Source organism: Podarcis pityusensis, assembly GCF_964106645.2.
Source record: "Podarcis pityusensis genome assembly, chromosome: 3".
NCBI lineage: Eukaryota > Metazoa > Chordata > Lepidosauria > Squamata > Lacertidae > Podarcis > Podarcis pityusensis.
The window spans coordinates 119,024,055-119,046,507 of record NC_138026.1 but is presented as its reverse complement, the minus strand read 5'-3'; the positions used below and the strand labels follow the sequence as shown (position 1 = coordinate 119,046,507).

Here is a 22,453-nt window from a genome sequence, read left to right as displayed (position 1 = left end):
CAGAAGTAATCAGCCGAAGGCCTGGATTAAGAGGAATGTTTTTGCCTGTCACCTAAAGGTGTAGGATGAAGGAGCCAGGCAGGCTTTCATGGGGAGAGCATCTCACAAATGGGAAAAGGCCCGTTCTCGTGTTGCCACTCTCATGAAGGATGCACATGAAGATATGCTGTGTCCAGTTCTGGGCACCCCAATTTAAGAAGGATACTGACAAGCTAGAACATGTGCGGAGGAGGGCAACCAAGATGGTGAAGGGTCTGGAAACGAAGCCTTATGAGGAACGGTCGAAGGAACTGGGTAGGTTTAGCCTAGAAAAGAGGAGACGGAGAGGAGATATGAGAGCCATCTTCAAGTATCTCATGGAAGAGGGAGCAAGCTTGTTTTCTCCTGCTCCGGAGGGCGGGATTCGAACCCATGGCTTCAAGTAACAAGAAGGGAGATTCCGACTAAACACCAGGAAGAACTTTCAGGCTGTAAGAGCTGTTTGAAAGTGGAACCGAGTTTCTCGGGAGGTTGTGGACTCTTCTTCATCGGATGTTTTTAAGAAGAAATTGGATGGCCGTCTGCCATTAATGCTTTAGTTAAGATTCCTGCATTGCAGGGGGTTGGACTAGATGACCGCTGGTGTCCCTTCAATCTACAATTCTATGATTCTTTGCACAGCAGGCTATCTTGCAGTCACGCTAAAGTCACCCACCCCACCCTCTTTCCCTCCCTCCGAGCAAGTAGTATTTCTGTATTTCAGGGGCACATTCTAGCTAAGCGGGGCCTGTAAGACAGAGTTGTTCCGCCTGGCTTTTGGCTTGGAATCAACTTGATCCCCTTCCCTCTCTTTCCTTTTTCCTTTCTCCTCCTGTGATGGAACTCCTACTTGGGGACTTCCCTGGCTTTTTTCTGGCCCACGTAGGACCAGTCTGGATAGTTGGCCTTGGTGAAGACTTGACGTTTTCATCCCCAGACAAGTTTTTGAGTTTCTGCTGAAGTGAGGCTGCATTTTAATGTTGTATTTTAATCTCGTTTTTTTAAGTTGTATTTCAATCAATTGTTTTATATCTGGTGTTAGCTGCCCTGAGCCCAGTCTTGGCTGGGGAGGGCGGGGTATAAATAAAATTTATTATTATTATTATTATTATTATTATTATTGGTCACAGGACTTGGGAAGTGGTCGTGGTGGGGATACACAGAGCAGGGCTGGTAAGAAGGAATCTGGTCTGAGTAGAGGGCTGGAGAAAAAAACCTGGGAGGCTGGTTGAAATTTTGTGTTTGGCTTTCTCAGGTGTGCCACCTTGAGGTCCTTAGAGAAAAAGGGCAAGCTATAAATGCAATGAAACAATAATAAAGTAATGCCATGCATCAAAATAGAGCAGAAAAGCTGAAAAAAAGGAAAAACCCCAAAAATGTGCTGATGCAATTTGTTGTTGTTGTTGTTGTTATGGGAAGCCCTACACAAAGCAGCAACTGATAAGCACTAGCCCAGAATAATAATAATAATAATAATAATAATAATAATAATAATAATAATAATTTTATTTATACCCTGCCCTTCCTGGTTCAAAAACCGGGCTTAGGGCGGCTAACAACAAATTTAAAACACTTCATTATAAAAGCAGCATAAAATACAGTATAAAAACACGAATAACAATAAAAATCAAAAATCAATTAAATAATCCCCAGGGCTAGCTGGCTGAATTGGTCCTACTTGGGCCAGCGAGGAGGTCAGGGGAGAATTCGCTGTGGGTCTCGGAGCGGGTGATCTCAGAGAGGAATGCGGAAGTCTTTTATTTATGGAAGCTGCCTTTCAAGGGTTATGTAGTAAGACAAACAAGACGCTGATGGGCAGGGCAGCTTATTAATAATACGCAGATAAGGCGAATGACAGGGTGAACCGGAGCTAATAATAGCCTGTGCAGGAAGACCCAGTGGAAAGGGGCTCGTCCTTTCATGCTTGTGCCCTCTAGAGAGGAGATTGGGGAAAAGCACGCAGTGGGAACTAATTTGGGATGCGGGGGAACTGTGATGTGGGAAGGGGGTCTCCTAGGTTCATCAGCCCCAGTCGTGTTCCCCAGGCAAAAAGGGTGTTTCAGTGGAAACCAGTCTGCTGGCAACCAAATAAAAATGCGAAAAGAATACGTTTCAAATGTCGTGTTTAAAACACACTGTAAAAATAAAGCTCTGCCTCAAAGCTCTGAATTATGAAGTAGATACAGGGTCCTTTAATGTGTCCAAAGCCCTTCCCTTGATCACAGTGGCCTGGTTTTCATAAAATTGTACAGTTGGAAGGGACCCGGATCTTGTTTGTTTGGACTACAACTCCCATCATCTCTAGTGGGTGGGACTAGTGGTCAGGGATGATGGGAATTGTTGTCTGAAACCAGCGGGAGGCACAAGTTTGGGAAACCCTGATCTAGTCCAGCCTTCTGCAGCGAAGGATCCACAGCTAAAATTCAGGAATCGGTTCTCACCAAACCAAACTGTATCTTTGCACGAATGCATGTGTGTGGAGATTGTGGGGAGGAGGTGATTGTGGCCACTTTCCATCATTCTGCTGCTGTGCTGAAGTAAACCATGGTTTGGCTTAACACACTCTCTGAACATGAGGTCGTGTTTTCGCTCTCTTGGTGCCATAGGCTGTTCGTCAAAGGAGGATGAAACCACTAAACCCAGTGCAGTGGCAACCAAGGAAGAGCAAAGAAGCCACAATGTCCTCTCCCAGAGCCTGTGATCATGCACACTAAACCGTGGTTTGGCTTAGCACAGGGGTCTGCAACCTACGGTCCATGGGCCAGTAGCAGCCCACGAGGCTCGTCTAACTGGCCCATGGCGACCCCTGCTGCCCCCTGCCGCCCGCTCTTACTGACTTCCGGGTTGATGGTGCCTGTGTGCATGCGCATAGGCGCTCCTACGACCCGGATATGCACTGAAAATAGCGTGTGCACACGCGTGCAGGACAGAGAAGCGCCCGTGCGCATGCGCACATGCTATTTCTGGGGCACATTTAGGTCGGAAAAGCGCCAGAAATAGTGTGAGTGCACACGCATGCGCGCTCCTCCAACCCAGAAGAGCATGTATGCACGCACGCTGCTGCCCATCCTCCAATGGACGGAGCATGGACCAGCCCATTGTCCGGTAAGCTTGCCAATCCCTGACTTAGCGCCACACATGAGCCAGCGCACTGAGTCATCTATCCAGGCACTTGAGTCCAGATCCTAAAAATAACGCACAGGGGAGTGTTTAATGAATGATAGGCTTCCCGTTTTGAAAATGCAGAGAGAAGTAGCTTTCCTGCCTACCACGGAAGTTACGGTTAATCTCTGCCCCTCGCAGGAATGCCAGCTTGGCCCCGTGACCATGGGTGCCCAGGGCTGTGGGTGCCATGCAGCTTTCATGGCCTTGGCACCGAAATTTGTGGGTGCTTGGCCCCTTCATGGGGCATGGGATGCGGGTGGCGCTGTGGGTTAAACCACAGAGCCTAGGACTTGCCAATCAGAAGGTCAGTGGTTCGAATCCCCGCGACGGGGTGAGCTCCCCTTGCTCAGTCCCTGCTCCTGCCAACCTAGCAGTTCAAAAGCACAAAAAGTGCAAGTAGATAAATAGGTACCGCTCTGGCGGGAAGGTAAATGCCGTTTCCGTGCGCTGCTCTGGTTCGCCAGAAGCGGCTTAGTCCTGCTGGCCACATGACCCGGAAGCTGTACGCCGGCTCCCTCAGCCAATAAAGCGAGATGAGCGCCGCAACCCCAGAGTCGGCCACGACTGGACCTAGCGGTCAGGGGTCCCTTTACCTTTACCAGGGGCCCAGGGAGTTGCGACCTATGGACCCTCCCCACACCAAAAAATTCATTCCATGTCTAGGAATATCACCCACTCCTTTCTCTTCTGCATGCAAAGTTATCTTAAAGATGTGGCAGTTTCTATCACTTCCTTCCCGGTCTGCATTTCTGATCCACCCAGGACTGACTGCTGTTTACTCCTGGGTAGTGCGCATGCGTGGATGGATCGTTCTGTCCAGAGCAGAATGAACGGCCGAGTGAGTCATTCCATTTCCTGGTGGACGTGTTCGTAATGTCCTATAAGCTGCTATTCTGCGCTCGCCGTCTCCCCCCCCCCCCCAAGTTGTCTATCTATGTAAGCGGTAGGAGCAATTAATCACAATAATGTCATCTGAAAATTCGGTCTCTTAAATGCGAGAGCTCAAAGCCGTATGTATATGTATATATGTATATGTATATGTGTGTGTGTGTGTATATATATATATATATATATATATATATATATGTGTGTGTGTGTGTGTGTTTATGGGCTCTTTTAAAATTAAAATTAAAATTAAAATTAAAATTAAAATTAAAATTAAATTAAAAGAGTATTCTAGCCCCAAAGCACCTAATCTGTCTGTGCAGAGTAGGGGTAGGGATCCCAGTCCAAAACTGGTGTTCCACACATCTTGCAAGATGTGCCTGGTGGAATGCAAACTCAATATAGGATTTAATGCAGAATGGGGATATTAAGGCAGTGGTTCCCAAAGCAGGGAGTTTACCACCCCCTGGGTGGCAGTGGGATTACCCAGGGGAGTGCCGGGGTACTAACTAGAATAAAATATTGGGGGGCCCAGGTAAGCCCTGCCCCACATAACTAATCACAAGATGCGGCACACACAACCACAGCGTTTGAATGGCAATGCCCATAAATCCGGCAATATCCCTTTTGACATGAGGCAACAAAATGTGGTCGCAACATAGATTTTGTCTGATGGCGTTATGATAAATATGTAGTTTTATTTTCAGTTCCTTTCCTAATTCTCCCTGGCATGGCTAGAATTGGGAACAGCGTGTGTGGCTTGTTCACAGGTTGTCCGTAGGGCATGATGAAAACTTGTGCGCAAGAGGAGGAGCCACACGGTGTGGCAATCAGTTGCATAGTTTCTCTTTCTCTCTCTGTGGACTCATATGATATGATACGATACGATACGATACAATATGATACGATAATCTTTATTGTCATTGTCCCATACAGAACAATGAAACTGAAAAATATGCATAAGACATTCAAAACCCAACAAGCCTGCTATCCCAGCTATCCCAACCTGGTTAGCCCCCTAAAAACTCTGATGCCCCATTTTTAAATACAATATACTCCCACAGAGACTCCTTATACTGCGTTTAAAACCAAAATTGCATTTGGGTAGAAACTGTTTCTCAGGCGGCTAGTCCTAGTCTTTATAACCCTCAGCTACATTAGTAAAAACAAACCAGTGTTTTGAATGCGTTATCAACATGCAACACCAGATGGCGCTGTAAAGCACAAACTTTTTCTATGCGATTTTACATAGTGTTTGTTTTTTTCTTTCCGCTTTATTATAACGTTTTAATTTATGACTTACTTACAGTGGGTTTCCCCCTGTGTGTAGATCCACCTTTTCTCTCTCCTCTCTTTGCTCTTGCCTGCAGGTATCAGTCAGAGCCGGATCTCCCACTGGCTGTTGCAACAGGGATCGGACCTGAGCGAGCAAAAGAAAAGGGCCTTTTACCGATGGTACCAGCTTGAGAAGACAAACCCCGGTAAACAAAACCAAGCCGAGACACTCCAGCTGTTCCCTCTGAACCAAACCTTTTGCCCAGCGGCTGTGAGTGTTGTTGCTTCATCGTGCTTCGGTCGGCATGGAACTTCCCCTCCCTCCTCCCTCCCTTGCTCCCCGCCCCCTCAGTTACAATCCATGCTCAGCAATAGGGGTGGGTGGGGGTGGGAGTGTTAGGATATTTCCGTTCCACCTTAAAAGGGAGCAGGCTTTGTGTGTCACAGTGTCTGCGCATTTCCTGTTCACAGGAAGTTTATGTTTTCTATTGCTTTCGTTTCTCTCTCTCTGTGTCAGAGACACTGAAGCAGGCAGTCATGTTTTTCTTTGTTCTGATCAACGCTGAATAAAACTTGTAAATAATGCTCTCCTGAGTGCGACTTCTGCTGTGCATTATCTGCTGATAGAGAGTGTGCATCGGCTCTAGAATGTGGCAGGCTATTTCTGGAGCTCATGTCGCTAATTGCTGATACTGCGTGTCTACGGGAGATCGATGGACGTCCGGCAGCCGGCTTGGGGGCCATGATGGACTTTTTCTCCCTGGCAGTATCCCAACAGGGAGGAGGGTTGCATTGGGCAGAGCAAGGTATGGGGAACTTCCCTGCAAATGGGTCTGTATCGGGGACCTTGTTTTCCAAAGAGGGCTGGCAGATGTTTGGGGCGCATGTGGAATTTATGGCATCGAATTGCAACTTGAAAAATACCAAAGTGCGCTGGACAACATTGCGCGGCGATTCCTTCGCTCGTCAGCAGGCGGCGCTGCTGTTTTGTTTAACCGGAGGGAGACTGTGGGACAAGAATGGGAACTTCAAATGCCATGACAGCTATCGCCCGTGGCCTCTGAATTACTGTTTATTTGGTTTCTGTCCTCCCGCCTCTCAGTCCTTAAAGGTAAAGGGTAAAGGGACCCCTGACCATTAGGTCCAGTCATGGCCGACTCTGGGGTTGTGGTGCTCATCTCGCTTTATTGGCCGAGGGAGCCGGCGTACAGCTTCCGGGTCATGTGGCCAGCAGGACTAAGCCGCTTCTGGCGAACCAGAGCAGCGCATGGAAACGCCATTTACCTTCCCTCCAGAGCGGTACCTATCGAGCTACTTGCACTTTGACGTGCATTTGAACTGCTAGGATGGCAGGAGAAGGGACCGAGCAACAGGAGCTCACCCCATTCTGGGGATTCGAACCGCCGACCTTCTGATCGGCAAGGCCTAGGCTGATATGTGCTTCTAATCTGCCCTCCTTCCTTCCCTCCCTTCCCCTTCCTTCCTTCCTTCCTTTCCTTTCCTTTCCTTTCCTTTCCTTGCTTGGCCACTGCAAGAGCAGGGTTCTAGACTACAAGGGCCACGAACTCTCAGGGCTCTCCTCCACCAAGCTGGCTGGCGCTTCTTCCCGCAAGGGCCCACCAGCATTCCGAGCAAAGCACGTTTGGGAACCAGGTCGGAGCTTTGCCGCATTGGCCGACCCACCTCGGAGCGCCCACGCTTTGACACCAGCGGCACTGATTCATTAGGGCAGACCGGATCAGTCTGGCAGGGCCAGCAGGTAGCCGGCCAAGTGGGAAAGGATGAATGAGTTCCCTTGGCTGAGCTCCCCGTCCCTTCTTCCCTTGGCTGTCACAGACTCAGGCTGGCTTGGAGATGCGAGGCATCAACCACTTGGGTCCCTTTTGGGGATGGTCTTGTTGTTTTTTAGCACAAATGCCAGAATGTCCTTCCTGAATTTGCTCCTTGTTGTTGTTTAGTCATTTAGTCGTGTCCGACTCTTCGTGACCCCCTGGACCAGAACACGCCAGGCACTTCTGTCTTCCACTGCCTCCCACAGTATGGTCAAACTCATGTTCATAGCTTCGAGAACACTTTCCCACCATCTCGTCCTCTGTCGTCCCCTTCTCCTTGTGCCCTCCATCTTTCCCAACATCAGGGTCTTTTCCAGGGAGTCTTCTCTTCTCATGAGGTGGCCAAAGTCTTGGAGCCTCAGCTTCAGGATCTGTCCTTCCAGTGAGCACTCAGGGCTGATTTCCTTAAGAATGGATAGGTTGGATCTTCTTGCAGTCCATGGGGCTCTCCAGAGTCTCCTCCAGCACCATAATTCAAAAGCATCAATTCTTTGGCGATCAGCCTTCTTTATGGTCCAGCTCTCACTTCCATACATCACTACTGGGAAAACCATAGCTTTTACTATACGGACCTTTGTTGGCAAGGTGATGTCTCTGCTTTTTAAGATGCTGTCTAGGTTTGTCATTGCTTTTCTCCCAAGAAGCAGGCGTCTTTTAATTTCGTGGCTGCTGTCACCATCTGCAGTGATCATGGAGCCCAAGAAATTAAAATCTCTCACTGCCTCCATTTCTTCCCCTTCTATTTGCCAGGAGGTGATGGGACCAGTGGCCATGATCTTCGTTTTTTTGATGTTGAGCTTCAGACCATATTTTGCGCTCTCCTCTTTCACTCTCATTAAAAGGTTCTTTAATTCCTCTTCACTTTCTGCCATCAGAATTTGCTCCTAGCTTCTGCTTTAACCCAAGTATTTGCACAAAACAAATGTAAAACCATGAAAATCCCTGAAACGAGAAGTAATCCACCAGAAATATTATCTTATGAAAATAAACTAAATAATAAAAATCAAAAAGTTTAAGGAAATAATTAGAAAAACCTAAAATTGAACAAAGCCTTATCAGGATGCCGGCTACAAACCTCATTTCGCTGAACTATTCAGTTTCCTCAGAAGGAAATAGAAAAGTCAAAAACCTTAAATGACCAAAATTCAAAAAGAGGGGGTAGAACTCCCAAAAATTCTGATGTATTGTAATCCTAGCTTGACCTACGTGAAGCAAAGCGCAGCAATAAAGGATTGAGGACTCAAAGGTACAGTTTCTAATACTGAATTTACAAAAAGGGTTTGAAAACCTAAATGGCAAGTTTTAGACAAAGCCCAACTTAAAGGAAGCAAAGCACAGTAATAAAGAGTTGAGGACTCAGCTGTGAAAATTCTAGTGTTGCCTTTACAAAAAGGTTTTTAAAAAACCTCCTCCTCCTTCTTCTTCTTCCTTCTTTGGCGATCCCTTGTAGCCGAGTAAGATTGTCTTCCATGAACACGGTTTTACCAGTGAGTCCGTAAGTGACTGTGGAGGCCAATTCTGGATCCACACGTCCTTCCACAGTGGGGACATTGGTTTCCGGGCGGGAGTTGATCCCGGTGTGGATTTGCCAATCACGCCTTCCTCTTAGCACGTTTCTCCCTTGCGTCCTGAGCTCGAGTGTCTTCAAAGCCCAGGACACCTTTGGTAAAGGCTGTTCTCCAACTGGAGCGCTCGCAGGCCAGTGTTTCCAGTTGTCGGTGTTTATACTACATTTTTTGGGGTCCTATCTGGCATGGTAATGTTGACACTAGCTGTGCCTCTAGGGTTTCGGGAAAGGAGTATATCTCTGCCCTACCTGGAGAGTCTGGGGATGCAACCTGGGGTCTTCTGTATGCAAAGCAGATTCTCTGCCAATGAGCTAAGACAGCACCCCAGCTGCCGAATCAGTACTAGAAATTAGGCCGGTGCCAGGCGTATTTTGCAACAAAAGGTTTTGCAACATTAAAACATCAGTCATGAAAAGCTTCCCTAAAGAGGGCTGCCTTCAGATGTTTTCTAAAAGTCTGGTAGTTGTTTTTCTCCTTGACATCTGGTGGGAGGGTGTTCCACAGGGCGGGTGCCACCACCGAGAAGGCCCTCTGCCTGGTTCCCTGTAACTTGGCTTCTCGCAATGAGGGAACCGCCAGAAGGCCCTCGGAGCTAGACCTCAGTGTCCGGGCAGAACGATGGGGGTGGAGATGCTCTTTCAGGTATACTGGACTGAGGTCGTTTAGGGCTTTCAAGGTCAGCACCAACGCTTTGAATTGTGCTCGGAAGCATACTGGGAGCTAATGTAGGTCTTTCAAGATCTCGGCAGCCGCTTCCAGTCACCAGTCTAGCTGCCACATTCTAGATTAGTTGCAGTTTCCAGGTCACCTTCAAAGGTAGTTGAGAACATACAGGGTTTTTCTTTTTCTTTTGGTCCTCTTTTTAACTAAGGAGGATCTCTATAATGCTCCTCTTACAGAATTGCTTTGCATCTGGATGATAAATCGGCACAGAAATCTGTTTCCAGCCTCCACCCTCTGCTTTGACGTCGATTGTACTGACACAATAGAAGTCTGAGCATGTTTGTTTAGCTGGGTTTCCCAGACTTGGGGCATCCATTTTTTTTTTTTTGGACTCCAACTCCCATCATCCCTAGCTAGCAAAACCCAATGGTCAGGGACGATGATGGGAATTGTAGTCCCAGAACGGCAGGAGAGAGACCCAAGTCTGGCCTAGATGACTTTAAAAGTCTGGGGAACCCTGGTTTAAGGGAAGGGATGCAAGTCAGCGGTTTCAATCCCCGGTTACTCCAGGTAAGGCTGCAAAAGACCCCCCCCCCCGAAATCCTGGACAGCTGCTGCCAGTCATTGCAGGAAATACCCAGCCCCAGGGACCGACTCTGTGCAAGGCAACTTTCTATGTTCCTGTGGTACATTGGCTCGGATCATTGGCCCCCTGCCCTGACTTGGAACTTGCACATGAAAAGCATGTTTCCTGCGGCGTGTGGCTTTGCCGTTCTGATCCCCCCCCCCCGCCCCCCCAGCAAAATAAGGAGCTTGGCAAAAAAAAAAAAAAAAAGGAACTTTTTTGGGAGTGGTGGTTTAAACCTGCATTGCTGTTGGGTGGAAGAATTACGGCCTTCTCTGAACTTAGACCTCCGGCTTAGCTGCAGAGGAGTTTTGGCGTGTTCACGAGCATTTCAGCAGTTCGGAAGCAATGAATGATGATGATTATTAATAATAAAGCACATCTGCGTTCTAGATTGAGGGACTGCGGGGATCTGATTATGGGCAGCAGTGGGGAGAAGGCAGAACTGTCACAGCGGTGGGCAATCCTTGGGCTACTCTGTGTGAAAGAGAGGGAGGGATACAGTATATGAATTATGTGCAAAGTAGATATGGAGGAAATGAGGTTTTAAGTTATAGGAGTTTGGTTATACAGTCATACCTCGGGTTACAGACGCTTCAGGTTGCGCGTTTTCGGGTTGCGCACCGCGCCGAACCCAGAAGTTACCGGAACGGGTTACTTTTGGGTTTCAGCGCTTGCGCATGCGCAGAAGCACTGAATCACGCTTTGCACATGCACAGAATAATAATAATAATTTAATGATTTATTATTTTTACCCCGCCCATCTGGCTGAGTTTCCCCAGCCACTCTGGGCAACACAGAAGTGCCAAATCGCAACCTGCGCATGCACAGCCACGGCTCTGCGGGTTGCGAACGTGCCTCCCGCACGGATCACGTTCGCAACCCGAGCGTCCACTGTACCTGCGTGCCTTTTCACCTGAGCAAAAGAGGCTTTTTTAAAAAATGAAAGAGCAGGTGTTGCTGTAGTTTTAGACGAGCTCCTGTTTCATCAGGGCAGGTGCTGTTTTAGAAAGAAGCAAATTTACGGAAGGTCAGTCTTCATGGCTACTAGTCATGATGGCTGTTCTCTGCCTTGATGCTCAGAGGCAGCTATGCTCCTGAATCCCAGGTGCTGGAAGTCACCAGAGAGGAAGAGCTCCTCTTGTGTTTGAATCCTGCTTACAGGTTTCCCAGAAGAGGCATATGGTTGGCCTTTCTGAGAATAGGATTCTGGACTAAGTGGGCCGCTGCGTTCCTTCGGTGTTGAGCGGGCAGCCGAGCTGGGCTTTCCAGTTCCGCCGGGAAACACTTCCGTGTCCCGCTTTGCTTTTTTCCAGGCGCGACGTTAAGCATGAGGCCGGCCCCGATCCCGGTAGAAGAACCTGAATGGAGGCAGACTCCTCCCCCCGTCACAGCTACCTCTGGCACCTTCCGCTTACGGCGGGGAAGTCGGTTCACCTGGCGGAAGGAGTGCTTGGCCGTCATGGAAAGGTAAGGAACCCCAAAGGGCTGGGTGGACCAGGTTTGTCGCAAGTGTCAGTTGTGCTATGGAGCCTAATTTAAAAAAAGGGGGGGGGGAGCATTTCTACCTGTTCCCAATGTAGTTGTGCCTTGGATCCTGAACGCCCTGGAACTCGGACATTTTGGCTCTCAAACGCCGCAAGCCCGGAAGTGATTGTTCCAGTTTGCAAACGTTCTTTTGGAACCTGAAAGTCCGACGGGGCTTCCGCGGCTTCTGATTGGCTGCAGGAGCTCCCTGCAGCCAATCAGAAGCCGCGATTTGGTTTTCAAGCGTTTTGGAAGTCAAACGGACTTCCGGAACGGATTCCTTTCAGCTTCCAAGGTACGACTGTGTTATCTACACCAGCGGTTCCCGAAGGAAACCACAGAAGGTTGTAGATCGTACTGGAGGATGTTGAGATGAGCAGCCACCTGATACACAGATGGTGGTCCTGTTGCCCAAGGAGATTTTGGGGCACCATTATTTGCTGCTTGAGCGGCTTCCTTTTTTAAATTTTCATTTATTTATTTGGTTTTTCAGATTAAAATTTTACAATCACATATCCAACATAAAACATAAAACCAAGATTCCAAAGAATCTCTTGGACTTACCTGCTCCCTTTTGTGGGTCCTATTGTTAATCATTTCCTCCTGCATCTTTTATGATAATCTGAAACTTTTACCTCTCCACTGTGTCCAAAATTCACCATTAAACCACAAGTGTTATTCCAATCCTACTAGTTTACAATGGTTTTTAAGACAAATTATAATTTCCCCCCTATTCCTTATTGAAATGTTGGTCTTCTTGGTTCCTGATTCTTCCGGTCATTTTAGCCATTTCAGCATAGTCCATCAACTTGATCTGCAGGAGCTGCTTCCAAGTTGTGTACCGTTGTTGGTCAGTAGCCTTCAGACAGGGGTGTGTATTTTGTGGGGACAGGCCTCTCCCAGTTCAGGCAAGGCCGGTGCACCTTTTCCAGACCAGGGGTTCATTCTCAAAACTTTCTCTCGCAAGGCAATGCCTGGCACTGTGCAGGTGAGGGCACCCTGCAGATCCCGTCATCAGCAGGGCCTTGAGCGTGGTGGCACCGACCCTTTGGGATTCCCTCCCTGTTGCATACCAGACAGGCACCACCTCTGCTGTTCTTCTGACACCTGCTGAAGATCTTCCTCTCCCAACAAGCTTCTTAAGCAGAGATCTTCATCCCATTTGGATCTGTAGATTGGAATTGCGTTCCGAGTCTTTCGAAAGGTGTTCTTACTGCTTGTTGTTTGACGCCCTGCGCCGCTTTGGGAGAAAGGGCAGGGTATTGGTTTAATAAATGAAGTAAATTCCTTCTTGAGTAACCTTTTCCAGGCGTTTGTGCCCATGGTGGGCAGGCATAGGAGCGAAAAGTGGGCATAGCAATAGGTGGGGTGCCTGCGATTTCTCCAGTGGACAACATGGGACTCTACCTTTGAAGGTGATTCAGAAACTACAACGAATTCAGAACACGGCTGCCAAACTTGTGACTGGGAGCGGCTGCCGGGACCATATATCCTAAAGGATCTTCACTGGCTCCCAGTACATTTCCGAGCACGATTCAAAGTGTTGGTGCTGACCTTGAAAGCCCTAAACAGCCTTGGTCCAGTATACCTAAAGGAGCATCTCCACCCCCATCGTTCAGCCCGGACACTGAGGTCCAGCTCTGAGGGCCTTCTGGCGGTTCCGTCACTGCGAGAAGCAAAGTTACAGGGAACCAGGCAGAGGGCCTTCTTGGTGGTGGCTCCCGCCCTATGGAACGCCCTCCCATCAGATGTCAAGGAAATAAACAACTATCTGACTTTTAGAAGGCATCTGAAGGCAGCCCCGTATAGGGACATTTTTAATATTTGACGTTTTGTTATTGTTTTGTACGTGTTGGAAGCTGCCTAGAGTGGCTGAGGCAACCCAGCTAGATGAGCCGGGAATAAATAATAGAATTGTTATTAGTTGCATCACTACATTCCAACCCTACAAAAGCCAGAGGCTTCTAACACTGCCCCCCCCCGAAAGAAAACACAATACCCTCCATCATCACAGTTTAAGGGCAGATTCCTGCCAGTCAAGCACACTCAAGGCAGTAGTTGCAGAGGAGGCATGGCTGGTGTGGAAAAGTCCTGAGGCCCACAGATTGGGTCTCGGTGGGTCATGTTTGGCCCTCAGCCCTCCTGTTCCCCCACCCTGGCTGATTTTGCAAGGCTGGGATCCACTGGATCCAGCGGAGAGGATGGAACTGGGAACGGCAGGCGGCAACAAAGACTGCCTGGTCACGTTGGGCAGCCCGTTCCATAGCTGATCGCTCCCGGGTACATCTCTGGGCGTCCTGTTCCTTTCCCCACGCTGCATAAGTATTGCATGGTGAGGCATATGCAGTCCGCTTGTAATTCAATTCTCTTTTCCTTCGCTGCTGCTTTGGAATTCCTCCCAGTGCACATTACGGGCTGCCGGGGTGCGGCTTTTGTGCTGGAGATCCAGAATCTCTTGCGTCTCTCCTCCGTCCCCTCCCTTCCCCGCTTCTTAAAAACTTCTCTCGGAATATTTACGAGCTGAAGGTTAAAGAGAAGCAGTGAGCGGACGTCTGCGCTCGTAGCTGCAGGATGGGTGTGGTTCTAGATAAACTGCATCGTGAGATCTCTCTAGTGGCTGTGCAGCCTTCTACCCCACCTGCATGAACATAACCTTGTTTGTTGCCCAAACCTCCCCAAATAAAATAGGCTAGCCTTGCTCTGGTCTCGTGAGAGTGGCCTGCTCTCTGCTTGCGAGGAGAGCCAGGAGGTCGTTTTGGGCATAAATGGAGGTTCAGGCAGGAAACCTCCTTGATTATTTGTGCAAATTTACGGCCTGCTCCTAAGGGACGCGGGTGGCGCTGTGGGTTAAACCACAGAGCCTAGGACTTGCCGATCGGAAGGTCGGCGGTTCAAATCCCCACGACGGGGTGAGGTCCCGTTTCTCAGTCCCTGCTCCTGCCAACCTAGCAGTTTGAAAGCATGTCAAAGTGCAAGTAGATAAATAGGTACCACTCTGGCAAGAAGGTAAATGGCGTTTCTGTGCGCTGCTCTGGTTTGCCAGAAGCGGCTTAGTCATGCTGGCCACATGACCCGGAAGCTGTACGCAGGCTCCCTCGGCCAATAAAGCGAGATGAGCGCCGCAACCCCAGAGTCGGTCATGACTGGACCTAATGGTCAGGGGTCCCTTTACCTTTTATGGCCTGCTCCATCCCAGAAGCTATGGGTGAGTGTTTATTTTAATTTATTAGATTTATATGCCTCCCTTCATCAAAAGATTGCAAGGCGGTTCACAAGAGTAACAATAGGGAAATGCGAAATGAAAGTGTTGTATTAATATTGTTGTAAAGCGATTTGCATCTGTTTCTCAGTAATCCTTACAGAAGTGGGTTCTCTCTCTCTCTCTCTCCTGCCCCAAATCTCTTCCATATTGGATCACCTAGAACCAACTTGGCACTCTCAAAATGTTTTGGAGTACAACGGCTGTCAGGCTGGGGCTAATGGCAGCTGTGGTCCGAATGGTTTTTTATTATTTCGTTTTCCTGTTTCTAGCCCATGTTTCTCCTTGAGGAGCTCGAGGTGGCCTCTGAGGTTCCTGTCCTCTCCCCCTTTTGTCCCCACAAGAACCCTGCGAGGTACACTAGGCTGGGAGACACTGGCCTGCTTAAGGCGTCACATTAAGCCCAGCCATGGCTTAGACCGGTGAGTCTCCAGACCTGAGACCCACCTCTGACTCTCAAGCTGCAAAGGAGGCCCATGGGCTGAGTTTGCTAAGTGGGCATGGAATGGATGAGTGGGCGGGAATGGAGTATCCTGGGAAAAGCACATGGCTGTCAGGCAAATACCCCTGAAACGGAGCAGTCTTCCATCGCAGGCTGCTGGCATTAGATAAGCGAATGGTGGTTGTGGTTCTCAGAAAAATGGCACTGCAGAAAATAAGGGCCAATAGAGATACTAGAGGGGAAGAGTTGGAGGCAGTGAGAGATTTTACTTTCTTGGACTCCATGATCACTGCAGATGGGGACAGCAGCCATGAAATTAAAAGACGCCTCCTTCTTGGGAGAAAAGCAATGACAAACCTAGACAGCATCTTAAAAAGCAGAGACATCACCTTGCCAACAAAGGTCCGTGTAGTTAAAGCCATGGTTTTCCCAGTCGTGATGTATGGAAGTGAGAGCTGGACCATAAAGAAGGCTGATCGCCGAAGAATGGATGCTTTTGAATTCTGGTGCTGGAGGAGACTCTTGAGAGTCCCATAGACTGCAAGAAGATCAAACCTATCCATTCTGAAGGAAATTAGCCCTGAGTGCTCACTGGAAGGACAGATCCTGAAGCTGAGACTCCAGTACTTTGGCCACCTCATGAGAAGAGAAGACCCTGGAAAAGACCCTGATGTTGGGAAAGATGGAGGGCACAAGGAGAAGGGGACGACAGAGGATGAGATGGTTGGACAGTGTTCTCGAAGCTACCAGCATGAGTTTGACCAAACTGTGGGAGGCAGTGGAAGACAGGAGTACCTGGCGTGCTCTGGTCCATGGGGACACGATTAAATGACTAAACAACAACAACGGCCATGGAAAAAAGGATTGGAATTTGGGGACTCTTACCTGCTATCCACCCGGGGGACGCGCGGGGCGCTGTGGGTTAAAGCCTCAGCGCCTAGGACTTGCCGATCGAAAGGTCGGCGGTTCAAATCCCCGCGGCGGGGTGCGCTCCCATCGTTCGGTCCCAGCGCCTGCCAACCTAGCAGTTTGAAAGCACCTTCGGGTTCAAGTAGATAAATAGGGACCGCTTACCAGCGGGAAGGTAAACGGCGTTCCGTGTGCTGCGCTGGCTCGCCAGATGCAGCTTGTCACGCTGGCCACGTGACCCGCAAGTGTCTGCGGACAGTGCTGGCTCCCGGCCTATAGAGTGAGATGAGCGCACAACGCTAGAGTCTGGCAAGACTTGCCCGTACGGGCAGGGGTACCTTTACCTTTACCTGCTACCCAGGGACGTGGGTGGTGCTGTGGGTTAAACCACAGAGCCTAGGACTTGCCGTTCGGAAGGTCAGCAGTTCGAATCCCCGCTACGGGGTGAGCTCCCGTTTCTCGGTCCCTGCTCCTGCCAACCTAGCAGTTTGAAAGCACGAAGTGCAAGTAGATAAATAGGTACCACTCCGGTGGGAAGGTAAACGGTGTTTCCATGCGCTGCTCTGCTTTGCCAGAAGCGGCTTAGTCATGCTGGCCACGTGACCTGGAAGCTGTACGCTGGCTCCCTCGGCCAATAAAGCGAGATGAGCGCCACAACCCCAGAGTCAGCCACAACTGGACCCAATGGTCAGTGGTCCCTTTACGTTTACCTTACCTGCTACCCACCTGTGGCCTGAGTGTCCCTCCCTCTCCCTCTCTCCCTTCCTGCAGTTCATGGAATCGGTGTGATGTCTCGCTGGGTGGGATGTCTTGGTGGCACCAATAGAACGCTGAGAAACAGTACAGTTTCTGCGAGGGAAGTGAAAGGTCAAGTTTGTGGAGAAAAGCTTCACATGGATTTAGAGAAAGGGCAGAGAAGAACGGCAACAGAAAGTATTGGAGTATGCAGAAATAGCAAGGCTAACTGGAAGAATCCGACAGCAGGAACGATGAGAAATTCCAAAAAGAATGGTCCAAATTTATGGTATACTTAGAGAAAACTTTACATAAATAAAGACACTCACAGGCCTGAAATAAAACTCATAACCTTTATTGTAAACATTTGGTTAGACCACAATATGTAATGCTGTAATATAATAAGGAATGTATGTCTAAAGTACAATACAAAAAATTATTAAGGAATTATAGACATTGATAGAATGTATATGTAGTAATCATGCTTAAGTAAGAGCAATGTAGAGAAGCCAGAAGAGGAGTGGAGGGAAGTTAATTCAGATAAGATATAGATTGAAAGGAGAATAATATTGTTAAGCTGTATTGTGTTTAAGATATTTGGAAAAAATTAATAAAAAATTTTGCAGGGGGGAGAGAGAAAGGGCAGAGAAAGTTGCACTAGCAGGGATAGCTTCAGGAGCGAATTGATATCTGGCAAGCTCAAGGGTGGCAATTTCTTTTTCCCCCACAACAAAAGTTTCTCAGAAGCCTGTGGTTTGTTTTGAGGGTTGGGGGAGAAGGGGTTGTGGGCGTCCTAAAAGCAAATGGCCCTTTTCTTTTTCCGCAGCTACTTCAATGAGAATCAGTATCCCGATGAGGCCAAGAGGGAAGAAATCGCAAATGCCTGTAATGCGGTGATTCAGAAACCAGGTAGGGAAAGAGGGGTTTGTGTGTCTGTGTGTGGTTAACACCCCCCCAAAAAAAATCCTCGGTACCCCGTGCGAAATATACGTTGACTCAGCTTGTTTTGGGGGGGGGTGTTTTTTAATGCAGGGAAGAAACTGTCCGACTTGGAGCGAGTCACTTCTCTCAAAGTGTACAACTGGTTCGCCAACCGAAGGAAGGAAATCAAGAGGAGAGCAAACATTGGTAATGTATCACAAGCGCCTTAAGCAACTGCCCATGAGTAGTAATAATAATAATAATAACAATAATAATAATTTATTATTTATACCCCTGCCCATCTGGCTGGGCTTCCCCAACCACTGGGCGGCTTCCAACAAAATATTAAAATACAGTAATGCATCCAACATTAAAAGCTTTCCTAAACAGGGCTGCCTTCAGATGTCTTCTAAAAGTCTGGTAGTTGTTTTTCTCTTTGACATCTGGTGGGAGGGCGTTCCACAGGGCAGGTGCCACCACCGAGAAGGCCCTCTGCCTGGTTCCCTGTAACTTGGCTTCTCGCAGTGAGGGAACCGCCAGAAGGCCCTCGGCGCTGGACCTCAGTGTCCGGGCCATTTAGAAATGGGATTTGATTTGGCTTTCTTTAAGGGGAACGTGGAAGGGTCATGAGGACATTTTGAACGTGGAATCTAGGGGGCTTGGTCAAAACAGATCGCTTGCCCCACTCCCCCTGCCCCATGGAGATGTTGTATAAGGTGAAGTTCAGGTGTCTCCAAAGCGGTTGGTGTTTGGAGACCTAAAGGCTTGAGAGCTTTCAAATTATGTGCTCCAGGAAAACTTCACCTTGCCCTTCCTCCTTTGAAAACATCCGTAGTGGCAGGCGAGATTCCTTCACCTGAAACCTGGAGGAGTGAGGGAGCGTTAGGTATTTATTATTATTAAGTTCATTAAAAATTATACAACTGTGGATTGTTTTTTTTTTTTAAAAAAGCCCTCAAAGCGGTTTGCAAAAAAGGCAAAACAAGAAAACGATAACAAAAATGAACAGCAATAGTTTACAACTTTCAAAGAGTTCATCTAATAACAGCAGACTTAAAAGCAGCTTAGAACTGGCACCAGCATTCTAGATACCTGAACAGGGTTGTCTAAACAAGAACGTTTTTAGCAGGGGCCGAAAAGAGCTCAGCGAAGGCCTTGCCTGCCTGATCTCAAGTGGCAGGTAGTTCCGAAGTGTAGGCGCTGCCACACCAAACAACCAAGTCCTTGACAAATGCCGAATGGGCATTCTTGTGGCTCCTTATAGCAATGCCATTTCCACCAATTTTATGTGGTCAAGTGGATACATGTGGGGGAAGGTGATCTCATAGGTAAGCTGATCCCAGTTTCTAATGGCTTTATGTACTAATATATAATTATACCTTGAACTTGAACTTAGGTATGTGAAACAGTGAGCTGTTGGTTCACTCGCGATGCCTGGCAGGCCTCTGAGTCCAAATATTTGTTTATTTCCCACTTTTCCCCCTGACAGGGACTCAAGGTAGCTTACAGATAAAATAAGAATGGTTAAAAACGTATGGGGAAAATCATTAATAAAAACAATTAAAGGTTGATATAATTAAAACCATATAAACTGTATATAAACGATATAAATATATATATTATATTATCTTTATATAAACTCTTTATATAAACTACATATAAATATATGTTAAAACATACAGAGTAGGTGCAGGTTGCGTATGGATAAATATAATGATATTTGGAATCCATTTGTGAAAGGTATAATGTGAATAATTTTATTGGAATAATGGTATTAGTTATATACCCATATACTCTATTGTTTCAACATTTCGCTTTTTGCTTTTCTTTCACACTACTCCCTCACTGTTTACTTTTAGTAAAAATATAAATATTAAAAAGCAAACAAACGTACAGATAATAACAATAAAAGCAACCCTTTTTTCATTAAAAGCAGTTAGTTTTCAAAAGCCTGTCAGGATCGGAAGGTCTTCACCTGCCACTGGAAGGAGGAGGTCTAACTTCTCTAGGCAGGGAGTTCCAAAGTCCTTTGGGAGCACCGATAAGGCCCTCTCCCTCATCCATAACAAGCGAGCCAGAGTTGGTGGCGGGACTGAGAGAACAGAGGAGGGACTCCTATAAAGATCTCAGAGCCCAGGAAGGTTCGTATGAGGGAATACAGTCCTCCAGGTTGCTTGGACCTAAGGCTTTCTACTCTTCCCAAGGATCAGGCAAGTGACTGTGGGAAAACGTTCCCTGCAGGTAGGCTGTTTTGGAGCCTGCGGCCATGCAGGAACAGTTCCCTCTGCAGGAACAAAATAAATGCCTTTAAATGCCCCTCCACGCCATTCAGTTGGCATTCTGGGTATTTTACGCACCCTTCACCGCCACCAGAATTTTATCTCGCACCATCCGAGGGTTTGAAACGCTTCAGGCACCGCAGAGGAGAAAAACGACACCTTTTTAAAAACGACATGCTCAAAAGAATAGCTCTTCAGCACAACGGCCATTCATGTAAAATGCACGCTGGCTCAGTAACTCTAAGCCAAACCGTGGCTTAGCGTGACAGGACAAATGTGCAGGTGGTTTTGCTGACGCATTTCAGGTTTGCCTTAATGTGCTGTCCAGACCCGGGTTCATAGTTTAACTCTTCTCCAAACCATGGTTTCATGTGGCGCAGAAGCAAAGTGCTCAGGGAAGAGGAGTGAAGCAGCCACAACCCCCGCTCTGGAGAACTTAGTCACATCTCATTCATTCTCATTGGCTCATTCGTTCACGGTAAGCCAGTGAACAAGGTCTGTGCCAACTGTGTCTGTGCAGCTAATTCCAGAAATCAGTTTGCATTTGCTTGAGATTGCTCCAGAATGAATGAATTCCATAGAATATTCTTTTTTCCTCACTGTACAAAGTTTCCCTTCTGTAATGCAAGCTTTTCCTCTGTGAATATATCCTGGTGCCTTGGCTTGGTCATAAAGGGTTTGAGGGAACCCCAGAGGACATCCAGCCCAACCCCAGCCCTCGGTGGAGCTGCAGCATCCAACCCCCTGCAGTGCATGGTCTCAGTAGGCCCCCCCCCCCCCCAGATGTAGAAATCTCTCTGGACTTTTGGTCCTCTTCATGGCGGAGGAGGGAGGGAGGAAAGGAAGGAGCTGCCTTATAAGACCAGATGATCTGCTACCGGGCTATACAAGCTTTCTCCTAAGGAAGGAAGTAAATAGAAAGCCACATGGAAGTCTTCCTTTTCTGCAACAAAGGGGGAGATGGAGAGCCACCTCTGTTAGGAAAGGCAGAAGTGTTTGGGCCTTCTTAGGTGTTTTGTTTTGGTTTTTTTTTAAGATGGCAAGGTGCCCATTATCTGAGCAAAGACCCCAGCTCAGAACTGCTTCTGCGTTTTTGGGAAAATGGGTATTCTTCAACCACATTAACCCGCCCTTCCTGAACAGCCTAACAACACGCATTAAGAGGGGCTTGCACCGTACAGTGGTACCTCTGGATGCGAACGGGATCCGTTCCGGAGCCCCGTTCGCATCCTGAAGCGAATGCAACCCGCGTCTGCGTGTGCGCAGGTCGTGATTTGCCGCTTCTGCGCATGCGCGTGACGTCATTTTGAGCGTCTGCGCGTGCGCGAGTGGTGAAACCCGGAAGTAACGCATTACTTCCGGGTCGCCGCGGAGCGCAAGCCGAAAATGCTCAACCCAAAGCTGCTTCAACCAGAGATATGACTGTATTGAAATGAAGATGAAAATGGGACCCCTCCCATGGTGTGCCTGTATTGTAAGAACCATCAAGCCACAGTAGTAATAAACAAATGCGGGAACATTCGCAGGCATAAGGAAAGGGAGGGAGGGAGAGAGGGAATGTATGAATGTTGCTTTTTAGCAGTCAAGTCTGGTTTTCCACCCTTCTTGACGAAAGGGCCTTTTAGGTTTGAAGCCTGTTAGGTAGGGATTTTGTGTGTGTGTCCATTGCACTTCCACAACCATGTAGAAAAAAAGTGTGAAAGTGGACGCATTATTTGGCTTCCTGAGAACTGCTGCTGTTGCTTGAAAGGCGAGTCGCTAGCCCTTATGACTGAAAAGATAGTGCCTGCCGAAATCTCAGGAGTCGGACAAGTGGCTGCATAAGATTATCAGTAGTAATTTTGCGCAATAGCAAAATAAAATTTAAAAATGCAGAATGAAACACTATGCAGATGTTCATGACAAACCTGCAAACCAGGCAAGCTTGCCCAGTTTCTTGTTTTGCCGAATCTGGGTCGTCTCGGTTGCAGGAACTTTTAACTATTTATTTATTTTTTTAGCGTGGGGTACACACAGCTCTGGTTATCTTATTTGTGGTTCTTACAAGAAACAACGTGCCCCGTTTGTCTGTGTGGGAGGGTCCCCATTCTTCATCTTCATCCTTGCCGGTAACCTTTGCAGCAGATAATTTAGGGATCCATTTGCTTTTTTCGAAGAAGCAGCAATCCTGGAGAGTCATGGCATAGATGTTCAAAGTCCCGGAGGCCACTCCAACAGTGATGACATAGACGGCAATGACTATTCAGAGCAGGTAAGTATCTGAGGCGAGACAGGTGGCCCTCAACCCCGGGCGGCACGTCTCTCCCACCAGTGGCTGCCGATCCTCATTTGGGGTGGGGGTGGGAAGGTG

At 48.0% G+C, this 22,453-nt stretch overlaps 1 protein-coding gene across 9 annotated transcripts in view; it reads left to right on the top strand.

The window, feature by feature from the left end:
- HMBOX1 (homeobox containing 1) overlaps positions 1-22,453 on the top strand; it is a 121,574-nt gene that overhangs the window by 87,251 nt on the left and 11,870 nt on the right. For 5 of the 9 annotated variants that reach the window (XM_081001083.1, XM_081001087.1, XM_081001082.1 and 2 more), the window contains exons 5-9: positions 5,439-5,549; positions 11,348-11,501; positions 17,730-17,812; positions 17,936-18,031; positions 22,260-22,354. In XM_081001083.1, the coding sequence (XP_080857209.1) occupies positions 5,439-5,549; positions 11,348-11,501; positions 17,730-17,812; positions 17,936-18,031; positions 22,260-22,354 (539 nt within the window). The remainder of the gene's footprint in view (positions 1-5,438; positions 5,550-11,347; positions 11,502-17,729; positions 17,813-17,935; positions 18,032-22,259; positions 22,355-22,453) is intronic. The other 4 variants (XM_081001089.1, XM_081001086.1, XM_081001088.1 and 1 more) reach the window with 2 other exon arrangements.